Raw genomic sequence first — 13175 nt, 5'->3', positions numbered from 1 at the left:
GAAGCCAATGCCCAAGATCTTGCTTTCCTGCCCGCCTCAGTGAATCACGAAAAGCCAACAGTTGGAAAATCCCATGTAAACATTTAGCCATAAATGGAAACTATCTGTTCAGTTTCGCTTCTTCACGCTTTTTTCTTGCCGCTTCTAGAATGGCGGAAAAGAAAACCCTCCGAGACGTTTTTTTCAATCTTTCTTGACCTGCACCATAACTTCCAATTAAAAAATCCAGTGAGATACAGTAAACTCTAGTTGAAAGACAATGACGTTATGTTTTTTTTAGCTCAAAGATTCTTCTGTAATAAAATTCCACTTATGCCTCCGGTTTCCCACCAAGAGACTCAAAGTTTGAAGAAATGCTGAAGCTCAAGTAGTTTGCTACCAAATTCTACGAAGGCGCTTAAAAAACAGCGGTTCGATACATAGAGATCACAATGAAAGCGAATAAGCTTTTCCGACTATATCGTGGAATTTCAACAGCTGCTGAAATGTAACTTATCAGAATAGTGCTACTGAAGAGTGTTGTGAGTACGAAGTCATGAGAAAATGATAAACTGAATAATGTCTGCAGGCATAATAGTGGAGACGTTCCTGATGTGTCACAGACCTTTTAGGACGTCTGAAGGCTTGGTGGTCAGACGTCGCATGCGTTTGCTCACCTGCTTCTCAGATCTTGTCAGTCAGTAATGATATTTCCCCATTGTAATTGGCACTTCATAGTTAGCAACTGAGAACGAACTTGGGGAAAAGACCGGTAGGCTCCTGGAAATGGTTCAAACAACTAATTGACCGAGTCCATAAGAAAAGTGCAACCGCGGCATATTTTAAGCACCCCGTAAATTACAGTGGTGTTGTTAGGATGGTCAGATTCTTGAAGATCATCCCAGAATACTCGAAACCTACTGAGACCCTAAACTCCACCAAACGCCGTTGAGACAGCCTTGGATGGAGGTCAGACAGTGCCATTCAAAATACAGCACTCACTTGTTTGCATAGAAAGCTGTTGTGTTCCATGTCGGCGAGTCTTTCCGGCACTGGGAGCGGGGACAGTAGTCATATATAACAGGCATAGAAATCCATTGCCAATGTTTCTTCCTCGCTTAGGAACCATTGGTCGGTTGAAGTTGAGTAACGTCGGTGTTCGTGGGTAGATCGTCCTCATCCAGTTATTCCGTTTGAGCTGAGTGAATGGCACATCACACCGAGGCTATCAAGACTAAATCACTAATGTGATTTACCGCTGGTAGTTAAGGCGCGAAATTGATGATCGCAAGGTCCGTGGTTCGAACCCGATCCCCAAATCTGAACTGCTCGTGTCTTGGCTTGGGGAACCTGGCAGTGTCTCAGTCCCCGTACCTCCTTCGGTTGGCATGGAGCCATGCACTGAAGGGGTGTTACAGCTGAATTGCCATTACTATTAGTATTATTACTTTTATAATTACTATTATAGGCTGAACAATAAAGTTGGGCGCGCAAACACGGTCACTTGTTTCATTGCATATCTGCTTTCTAAAGTCCCTAATCTCAAGGTGCTTTGTTATCCGCTAGCCGCACTCTGTTTTTATATGTTGTGCCCTTTTACCCGTCGCCATTACTTCATTCTCTCTCTCTCTCTCTCACACACACATCATACACATTGTTGTAATATGCTTGCTTCAGGCAATGTTCCTTTTGTACGAAGGCGGTGGCCTCCAACTCAGAAGTGATTCAGGTTGACGTCAATGCTCCACGTCAGTTACGCCGCTCTTTAGGCTGTAATCAGTCTTCTGGGGTCCCGGTTGGTTGTACGGATAAATTGGAGGTCAAAGTGGAACTCCTCTCGAAACTGCAAGACAGTAAACCTACCGAGGCCACGGAGGAGGTAACAATCAAGCCTGAACCTTTGGTCACGGAATCTTCAATGTCCTTTCAAGAACCGAAAACCCCTTTTCGCCGAAAAGGGGGCTCTATCGGCTCAAGTTTCATCAAAAACAACAGGCCCCGAACCACTGGCCCGACCGCCAATGCTGCCTCGCGTGACGGGCGCAGTCGCATGAAGCGGTCCCTTGGAACTCCGCGGTACACACCAATTCCTGCCAAACGAATTGCAAGACGAGTAAGTATCCACCTCCTTTCTATATAAAATCTCGGTGTGTTACGCTTTTTATCATGCTGACTTTCTTTACTGTGTCTTGCTATCTGGCTTCGACACCGGCTAACGATGGTGCTGTTAATCAGCACGACAATTCAGCTGAGTTTCATTTGGCTTACGCTTTCCCTGGAGTACCGTGACCACGAGTTTAGATGGCGTTACCATCGTTGTCTTGAGACTCCTGGGATAGTGAGCAACTACATGTACCTCTCCGGCTTTGAAAACAGCCATCCTGTGCACTCTTTGGTTTCCTCAGTTCTGCGGATACTAACTGTCAGCCAGTCTGTTCAAAAGCGAAACCGTGTACCTAAACTCGGCCAACGGGATAACCGCCTTTGACAGTAGGTTTAAAAGTTGCTAGTTCTGATGAGTTTCGATGTCTATTAACCAGGCGGCAGGTGGCTAGTAGATGACCATATCTGCTAAGCTGCTTGTTGACGATAAGCCGCGTATAGTCAAACCGCCTATAAGAGTGAACCATAAGGGAAATCCCTGTTATCCGCTCAAGTCCGTATGAATCGGTTGTATAAATATTCATCTTACCGCACCTGGCAGCATTTACATGTAGTGTCAAGGGCAAGTCAGCGCGTGAGGCAGCAATAAATAAATACTGGCATATAAGAGTATACTACTGATGAAACGGACAAGTAGTTTAGGTTGCCCTCTCTATATTTGATGAAAGGTTGATTTGAAATTACTGGACCATTTTTACAGTGTTTGCACATTAATGTCAAATGTTTGAACAACTTCCAGGAAGGCTAAGGAGGACAGGACTTGATGGTGCTAACTTTTTTAAAAGCCCTGTTAAAATGAGGTTTTTACTTTCGTGCCTGATAGAGCTATACTGAAATAACTTGATATGGTTGTACACCAGTGAAGCACCACTATTCTCATCTGGTGTTTCTGTGAGTGAAGACGTTGATGTTCTACCCACGGGAAGGTGTTTCGTCATCCTGCAGGTTATCGACTGTAGCCGAAAGCCTCTCGTGCCCTTGCGTACAGGCACGATCATTAACTAAGATACATTAGATCTCAGAGGTAGCTTGGATGACAACGAGGTTTTTTGTTATGCCTTGTAATGATAGAAGGATTTCACACGTGATAAAGCTCCCAACTGATGTGGCGAGCCCTGGCTGAAGTTTAATCGCTTCCCTACCGCATGGCTTGTGTCCTGAGGCGGGGAAAGATATTACTGTTTTAACACGTGACTGTTAGGTATGTCTTCAGAACAAGGGACGCATACATTGTTTATGTATTGAGGCATCCTGTATTTTCATCTTCGAAGGAAATTTTCAAGACGCCTCGATGGGAAAATAATGGTGTTTCAAAGTGAAGTTAAGGTGTATTTTGATAAAGGTTGCCCTGATTGATTCTCAGCATCTGGCATGAAAAACAAACATTGCACACCCTCAAAGCATTTCAGCGTAATATGGACACTATGATTCCCGTTTTGATGATACTTGAAATGTCATCGGCAAAGTCGTTCTAACGTTAGGGAGGTATCGTTTTGTCCTGCCAGCCTCTCTGGGGTCATTTATGCCATACTGTTTTTGAATTTCCACAGTCTGCACCTTCCATTTTCAAATCACGGTCACAAGAAACAGACCTCCCAGTCCAACCTACCATTCTGATCACACAGATTGATTCCAACCAATGTGAAACCACCAAGGTGAGTTTCCGGTTTACCTTCATTTTTCCTCGACTTTGAAATGTATTCAGTTTTATCCGTCATGTCCTTACGCAGGACCCGATCTAAACGTCTGATGCGTGGATGGGTGAGTGGACCCGGGCTACGATTGCCACTGGTTTTCCGTAAATATGCAGTAGGATCCACTGAACTACTGATTGGCTGATCCCTGAGAAGCCAAGAATAGTGTATGTCGCTGATAGACCTCAGTCGTATCGCTCAAACGATCCTAAACGCGCATTTCCGTCGGTGTATCGGATCGTGTCGAATTGCGTAATTTTAAATTGTCATGCGCCCACACGAAACAATGAGGTCATGCTGGTGACGCGTTGCTTCGACTAACGTACTTAGTGTAGCTGAGTATACCTTGGCTTCTTGCCCAACCTTGACTTTGAGCCGACTGGTGTCTCCTGCAACCCTGAGGCGATTGAACGCGAGAATTAGGTTTTTTTCCTATCAAATATCATATCGCCAATTTCTCTTCTTAATCTCGTACTGATTCCGAAATACTGTCTCTTGCTGAATCATGGGAGCACTTTGCTACGCGGGTGCTACTGCCATGGTTGTTGAATCAAGTGGCTTCGGTTCGCCCATCCGTCTAGATACTGTTGTATCCTGACATGGATGAGACTGAGCAACCGGCTATTAAAGCGTGCATGATCAAGGTTACCCCACAATCAAAAGTAACAATGCCTCACAAATGAACACGGAATTATTTAGCCCGTACCAACCGAAGCACCCGACCCTCAACTGCGTATCCAGTCGTGTGTACTGCTAGCCGTTACTGCCAAACAAATCAGTGAATGCAGGACTATTCATTTTTTTCCATGATCATTGCTTTAGGATTTCAGATTATCGTACTCTCTGCAAGGTTGAGAGTATATTGCGCACCCTTCATGTTCATGGCGTGTCGAAAATGATCGAAATTCGTTGCGGTATCTGCTTCGGCGGTATGACTCATTCCCGCTGTTTTGGAAGTGTCAACTCACAGTTACCTCAAGTTCAGCACAGTGCACTGCACAGGAGTTAATTCGTCCTCATCGTTTGAACGATCCCCACGTTTCGGGTCGACTTCTGTGGTGGACTTCTGTTTACTTAATTTATCTTGGCTACTAGTGACATATCAGTAGGCAGAGTGGTCAACACATCTGATCCGCCTGAGGACTCGATGGGAGGACATCACTCGTCCAGCTAGTTGGTGGTTTCATGACCGATTAAATTCGTTTGTTCCCTTAGATTTTGTGTGAGAGCGTATTAAGCCTTACGACTAAATCCATAATCCCAAAGAATGTGATACCCCTACTCGTTGTGTCCAGATCAATAGTGGGTAACAGACGGTCGAGCAGTAACCTGAATCATCGATTTCCTTGAAGCCTGTTGCATGTTAAAACCCCAGGTGGATCGATGGTTACGTGGCACAACACCGATATATTCATTCGAATTTCTAGTCATGGTATCAGTCTCTTGTACAGGCTGATTGCTCGGCACTTTCTTGAACTACGTGATAGCTTCTGTAGAATGTTATATCGGTCTGATCTTGGTAGTCTCGCCGTTTATGTTGCGTCGAATTTTTACCTGTGTTTCCCTGTTGCCGTCGTTTTTTTTGTTTTATCAGCTTGATTAAACAGATTGGTATGATCCCCAAGGTTTGCCCTTCTCTTTTTTATCTTAGCCATTGCACTTTGTTACCCTTGTCATCCCTTGTTTTATGTTCAAAGATACCCGATTCGACAAACATCACATCAAAATCTTTTGATGCCTATGAGTATCACGCCGATGCAAACTCAGACGAAGAAATCACACGGTTGCGTTCTTCCAAAGGTTGGTTTCCTCTTTAAATTTTGCTATTGCCTTTGGAAAGCTACTATTACTCAGTAGTCATTTCCACCAAATTGAGTGCCATTTTCCTTGGTGTAGCTGAAGGCACCAATGATGTCAGAGCTCATTTTATGGATGATAACGACCGAAATTTGTTGCTTCGCCATATGATAATCTGGGCTTTCGTAGCCTCTGCAATATACCTAAGCCCACCCAATGGAGACCACTATTCAGAAAGGGCCACTTTTGGTTTGTGCCTTTACAGAGAAACCAGTCTCTTCGGATGGTTTTCCCTTTAGGAAGGAGAGAGACAACCTACGGTGCTGATCGCGGTTGGATGATTTAGTGGTCCTGAATAAGACCGAAAATCTACAACGGAGCTCAGGATTACATATCCTCTGAATTCCAAACAACCGTGTATCGTCCTGAAGTATTCTCTATTTGTATTCTGTTCGAAACGGGACCGTTGGAACTTGAACGAATTCTTCGCATCACTCTGTTGGATCCGCATCAGTTAATCGGCCCAAGGTTGTACAACTCGTGTGACGCATTTGTGAGGTCGTCTACTAAGTAAATTTGTACTTCGGCAGACTGACTATCCTGAGAGAGTAATTATGGGATTTGCTTGTGGTAGCCATGCCTCGTGATCATGGGGATGCCACCTGAAACCTGACTTAAGACGGCACCGCAGTAAGCACCTATTCATGCTCTGTAAACGCTCAAACTTCCTTTGGCCAATCCCAATAGAAGCTGTCTGGCGCCGACTTAAACCTGTCACCTTGTCGTGGTGGTCGGGCTCCTGTGCTGCAATGATCCTGCTGGCTATATTGGCTGGAACTCAGTCTCTTAAGGTTCAACCATGCCAGGTGGGCCAATTGGGAGCAGCCTGACGAAGAACATCGAGTCTCCGTACTGCGAGTAATCGTATTACGAAGCGTTCCGGAGGTAAGCTTGTACTGTCCTCTGCGATTGGAGTGTGAAGGCAGTTAGGTGTTTCCCCCAGGGGACCAACACGTCCATATTCATAGAAGCAGCGATTCTGCCTTCCTCGCGGAAGGAAGGCTTAGAAAAGATTGACCCTAAAAACCGCACACTCGGATTGCCCAACGGTTGACCGTGACCGCCGGCGCATTATTCAATACGGTCGAAATACTTTTAAAACCAGAGTTTGGTACTGCTCGAAGCACAACTGCACTAGGGTTGACACAGTAATGCTGATAAATTGAGTTGAATTGTCTGGTATTGAGTATGTTAATTGTATGGTGAACTCAGACCGTTCAAGGTGTTTGTTGAAGGGGGCTAAATCGGATCGAAACACGTGCAGATCTCATATTCTGTCACCGCGCTCGAAACAGTTTGTCTCATCGCACACATTGAAGGCCGTTTTGATGACACTGTGAAAATTTCTGCTCGAAAGTTCAGTTTTCAGGATTATGTCCATCCGGGACAGCTCAGTGGTTGAGGCGCTGACTTGATGACCAGAATGTCTCTGGCTCGAACCCAACCCGGTCATCTCGACTGCCCCTGTTTATCTTCGGGCAGTCGGGCAGCATCTCTGCCCCGCTGCCTCGTTAGCGTGGGATGGTGGCTATGCATCGAAAGGGTGTCACAGCCGGACGATTGTTGTTACTATTATTACCATTACTACAATAGTGATTGTATGCACTCGGATGTCACTGTAATGCTTTAACATCGGAAACAGCGATCGGCTCCACCGTATGATTAGAGTTAGCCCGTTCCAGGATAAAACCGAATTAGACTGATTGGTGAGTGGACGAACAGTAGCTCAGTTAGTTGGGGGCGAGATGGACCAAGTGGCCAGAGCGCGAATTTACTGACTGCAAGGTCCGTGGTTCGAATCCGACCTCTGCCTCTCGACTACCCCTGTCTAGGCTTGGGCAACCTGGCAGTATCCCAGCCCTCGTGCTTCCTTCGTGTGGCATGGCAGCTAGGCACCGAAAGGGTGCTACAGGTTAGCGAGTCCAGCTAGTCTCCACAACAGTGCAAACGATTTAACAGTGCCATCAAATATGCTTGCTTCTACTTAGTTACTGTACTGTGCCAGAGGTCCATACCTCCGGAATTGCTAACCTAGAGAGCTGGAAGTAGTCGTGACCGGCTTTTTACCAATAATTTTTCTGTTTGTCTTACTTTTATATGACAGTTATCAAATTCGAACAAATTCGCGATCACAGTCGGAATAGTGACTCGGAGTCGGTGGAACAAATCGCACCGCTCAATTTACGCTATATAATCTGCCGCGACAACGGTGGCGCATATCAAAAAGTGAGCTTTGTGTACCACATTTTTGTGCCCCACGCTCTTGTTTGTCACTGGACTGTACAGAAGCACCTTCGTCGATCACATAAGTTCTGTTTTGTACTCTCGGAATTCACGTGAACACCTATTGGCTCGATTTAGATCCACACACGTTTTGGAAAGGTGATTTACTGCGCATAGTTACAAAGATGTAAGTTTTATCGATTTTGCTACGGAATGCCAACGAGAACCAGATACCTGAATGGATGACTGATATTTGTTCCATCAAAAAGGTTCAAGGTGGCTAGCCGGGTCGAATTTCCCCTCCTGTCTTTAGCTACTGGTGCACAAGTCGCTTCGGGTTATTTTTTGCTTGCTTCATTAGTTTGTTAAGCCAGGCTGTCCTGGCGAAATTCGAACGTGGCGCATTTTCGGTGCACGTATGTAACCACTATCCGTTTTACAATTCCGAAACAGCTGATGTTTCGCATTTTAAAAAATCGAGATCGATAACTGCAGCTGATTTTTCGCATTTTAAAAAATGGAGATCGATAAATGGAAACCTTGTTGATACACCTTCATCCGACTCAGACACACACACGGACGGTGGACTGACATCCGGATTTGCCTGTCACATCGAACTACGCTGATGTCTCCCGCCCCCGCGCACACTAGGTAATGCCTCATCCAGTTTGTACCGAGCTACCTCTATAACCGGTCCTTTGTAAACTCCAAAAAACTAAGGCCGATGAGTAACCAGAGATGGAAGTTCCATCGGAATACCTAATGGATAGCCCATAATTTTTAGATCATATAAGAGAAAGCCAAGCAGTTGAAGTCATCGATACATGTGCATAGTGACCCGCAGCGCTCATTAGATATATTCGAGGATGAGACTGCTTTACAATGCGAATTCGCACAGTCGCCGGTGATATAACGAGTTTTCAGTTTTCCATACTTAACTGTTGACTTCGTGATCCTATATACACATCCGGTGCACTTCACATTGCGGTGGCACAAAATTTCATTTCAGTTGGATTCAGTTTTTGCAAACCTAAACACATTAAACATGCTTGCTTCTCGGAGATTGATTGGTCCATCTTATCCGCCTTTTCTGATTCTTTTTCTTATAGAAATCTGCTCCAGAGAGGTTCCGGGTGAAACTGAAGAAGCTCTGACCCCCCTCCCAACAATGTATATTTTCTACCTCGGTGCATGTACTTGTATATTTCAACTCAATGCTTATTCGTTCCATTACTTGGTGTTGTGTGACACTATTAGAGGTACTCACAGTATACTACCATTTTAGCGGTATTCACCATAGTGGCGCTAACGCTCATCGGTGTTCCCAGGCCTCGCTATCCAGCACCTGCACGCAAACCACCGTTTTCTGCTCCACACACTGCTTTTCACTTCGGCCGAACCGATAAAGATGCAGCGTAGTTCATCAAACTGTTAATTCATCCAGCAGGCGGTTGAGAGTGTGCGTGCTTCGTCGATACGTGCGGGCAGCTTTACAAAGATGTAAGTTTTATCGATTTTGCTACGGAATGCCAACGAGAACCAGATACCTGAATGGATGACTGATATTTGTTCCATCAAAAAGGTTCAAGGTGGCTAGCCGGGTCGAATTTCCCCTCCTGTCTTTAGCTACTGGTGCACAAGTCGCTTCGGGTTATTTTTTGCTTGCTTCATTAGTTTGTTAAGCCAGGCTGTCCTGGCGAAATTCGAACGTGGCGCATTTTCGGTGCACGTATGTAACCACTATCCGTTTTACAATTCCGAAACAGCTGATGTTTCGCATTTTAAAAAATGGAGATCGATAAATGGAAACCTTGTTGATACACCTTCATCCGACTCAGACACACACACGAACCGTGGACTGACATCCGGATTTGCCTGTCACATCGAACTACGCCGATATCCCCCCCCCGCGCACTAGGTGATGCCCGCAACCAGTTTGTACCGAGCTACCTCTATAACCGGTCCTTTGTAAACTCCAAAAAACTAAGGCCGATGAGTAACCAGAGATGGAAGTTCCATCGGAATACCTAATGGATCGCCCATAATTTTTAGATCATATAAGAGAAAGCCAAGCAGTTGAACTCATCGATACATGTGCATAGTGACCCATAGTGCTCATTAGATATATTCGAGGATGAGACTGCTTTACAATGCGAATTCGCACAGTCGCCGGTGATATAACATAACGAGTTTTTTCCATACTCAACTGTTGGCTTCGTGATCCCATATAAACATCCGGTGCACTTCACATCGGGGCGGCACAAAATTTCATTTCAGTTGGATTCAGTTTTTGCAAACCTAAACACATTAAACATGCTTGCTTCTCGGAGATTGATTGGTCCATCTTATCCGCCTTTTCTGATTCTTTTTCTTATAGAAATCTGCTCCAGAGAGGTTCCGGGTGAAACTGAAGAAGCTCTGACCCCCCTCCCAACAATGTATATTTTCTACCTCGGTGCATGTACTTGTATATTTCAACTCAATGCTTATTCGTTCCATTACTTGGTGTTGTGTGACACTATTAGAGGTACTCACAGTATACTACCATTTTAGCGGTATTCACCATAGTGGCGCTAACGCTCATCGGTGTTCCCAGGCCTCGCTATCCAGCACCTGCACGCAAACCACCGTTTTCTGCTCCACACACTGCTTTTCACTTCGGCCGAACCGATAAAGATGCAGCGTAGTTCATCAAACTGTTAATTCATCCAGCAGGCGGTTGAGAGTGTGCGTGCTTCGTCGATACGTGCGGGCAGCTAGAACATCAACATAAGAAATGGCAAGTGGAGATCGGTGAATGACTAATTAACTATTATTCAAGGTTCTTCTTTAACCGCGGTCCCCTCACTCTAATTACTTGAGAACGGCTTAAGCGACCCTTCCTCTAAAAGCAGTTTAGAAGTTTCCCGGTCTACGAGAATATGATCCCGGGACTCTATCCAATTCTGTAAAATTACGAAGACCCCCGCTAGCCTAAGAAACATCGTTTGAACCTAAATACCTTGGGTAAGCGGCCCCAGTGAGCCTCTCCACTACCTTGCCGATAAATGTAGGTAGCGTTCCACAATTACTAATGCATTTACTGTTGGCGTTGTGACTGAAACAAAATGAGCTTGCTCCGGATATACCCTGTGGCAAGGATAGTTAATAATAACACAATGATAGCGTGAGATGACCCAAGTGTTTAGAGCGCGAATTTAGTGACCGGAAGGTCCGCGGTTCGGACTCGACCTCCGTCTCCCGACTTCCCCTGCCTAGGCTTGGGCAACCCGGCAGTATCCCAGCCCTCGTGCAATCTTCGGGTGGCATGGCAGTTAGGCACCAAAAGGGTGCTACAGCTGAACGATTTTACGAAAACAACGATAAGAAACGGTCGATATAATCATGTTGCACATCCTTGAACGACGTGATCTCAGGAATCTTGTCACCAAGTTTCCTCGAAAAGCAAAAGCAATAAGTTTGACTACGGAAAAATATTGTTATTCCAAAACACATAATCCCCTAATATGTTACAAATCAGCATAGCAAAAGCTGGTCAGTAAGCTACACCAAGAAGTTGCTACCAAGTTATACTTGTGTACCTCAGTTTCTGGCAGATACACCGAGCTGCGGCAGCACTCTAGAAATCTCCAACACGATTCGCAATAACAATGCAGTGATTCTCCAAAAGACATCACTAGAGCGTTCTCGCTCCTGCCTGACTGCTGGATGTCTGATTCGGGTGGAAGCCGGGGTCTGATAGTATGTTTGCTCGGAATCGCCATAATCCGCTTGAGATCCGTAACATTTTAATGGGAATCTCCGTTCCCACCTATCATTGCAAAGCAGATCGTAAGCTTTTAAAAACGGCAATAACAGGACGTCGTAGTTCGTGTGAGCTTATCCCACAGAGGGTCGGATGTCGAATTGAGTTTCAGGCTCCCTATCTGTGCGTATATTAGGCATTTGAAGTTGTAGTTCATACCCAGCTGTTGAAAAGTACTTTGATGCGCTTGATGTGGACTTTTGGTTGAAAGTAGTGGATCTTAAACAGGTGGTAATTTTGTTATTGTTAGCAGTCAGGTGGATCGAAAACTGGAATGATCGTATAGGTTTGTGACGTTCATTTTTGCTGTATTTTAACTTTGAAACTCCTGGGTGACCACACAAATACCAAAGATTGACAACCGCACGTACTTTCGCTTATCCCAGTTGTCAACGGAATCATTGTCCTGGAAATTCAGTTCCGTTCCTCACCTCACAAACTATGCACTGAAGTGCAGTGGCTCCAGCTTCTTCAATCGCGAAGAATGACCGAATAAGAGAATGGAACCAGGCGTTGAAGGTGATGGTCCAATCTGTGCATTGAGGACTAATAGATCTGTTTGCTCGGCATGGCATGGGCCGGGAAACTCACAGTTAAGGCGATAGATTAGACGCAAAACCACTGTTGGCTGCATGACAGCAACACCTCTCACTAACCACTAGTTTATCTCGTCCGCGGTTCCCATCCGGGCAGACAGCAGCGCACGGAGTAAGAGAATGAACCAGGCGTTTAAGGTGATTGTCCAATCTATGCATTGAGGACTAATAGATCTGTTTGCTCGGCATGGCATGGGCCGGGAAACTCACAGTTAAGGCGATAGATTAGACGCAAAACCACTGTTGGCTGCATGACAGCAACACCTCTCACTAACCACTAGTTTATCTCGTCCGCGGTTCCCATCCGGGCAGACAGCAGCGCACGGAGAGCCGGGTGCTTGTGTAGTTTCGTCGCACATTTTAATAGCCACGGTTGCACAAGTCAAATTATGGAATATTCGATATTTTGCAACAAAGAACCGGTGTAAACACCAAGAATGACCTGGTTTTCGTTAGATAAGCTTTGGGGGTGAGTAGTACCGTCCATACTGTCTATACCCCCAAGAGGAAGCATCCCCAACGTCCAAAATTGTCATTCTGAAAGGAGTCCACTGAACTCCATTCGCATCCTTGTAGAGTCAACCGCTGAAAACGTAATCCTAGCGGCCGTGACACATCCCTGATATAACCAGTCATACGAAGCCTGGAAACGTTCCGCATAAAGCGTCTGACTACTTTTATCAAGCTTCATAAAATGACCCAAGTTACCACGTGTTGGGTGAAATCCTGTATCAAAACCGCCATACAACTCACAGACACTTCGAAGGCCAAGAAACCAAAGCTGCACATGATTGGTTAGATCGGGCCAGCGTCAATTCGAGCTCTGATTGACCGAAAATTTGGACCCAACAGCTAATA

At 45.4% G+C, this 13175-nt stretch overlaps 1 protein-coding gene across 1 annotated transcript in view; it reads left to right on the top strand.

Annotated features, from left to right (window-relative positions):
• T265_01747 (hypothetical protein) overlaps positions 1-10443 on the top strand; it is a gene marked incomplete at both ends in the record, with an annotated part of 46757 nt that extends 36314 nt beyond the window's left edge. The window contains 5 exons of the mRNA XM_009165837.1: positions 1657-2092; positions 3693-3797; positions 5534-5636; positions 7798-7919; positions 10294-10443. Of these exons, the coding sequence (XP_009164101.1) occupies positions 1657-2092; positions 3693-3797; positions 5534-5636; positions 7798-7919; positions 10294-10338 (811 nt within the window). The remainder of the gene's footprint in view (positions 1-1656; positions 2093-3692; positions 3798-5533; positions 5637-7797; positions 7920-10293) is intronic.
• Between the last annotated feature and the right edge of the window lie 2732 nt (positions 10444-13175).

The sequence above is a fragment of the Opisthorchis viverrini genome (genome assembly GCF_000715545.1).
Source record: "Opisthorchis viverrini unplaced genomic scaffold opera_v5_19, whole genome shotgun sequence".
Lineage (NCBI taxonomy): Eukaryota > Metazoa > Platyhelminthes > Trematoda > Opisthorchiida > Opisthorchiidae > Opisthorchis > Opisthorchis viverrini.
The sequence above is the reverse complement of the archived record's forward strand: the minus strand, read 5'-3'. Positions and strand labels throughout refer to the sequence as shown.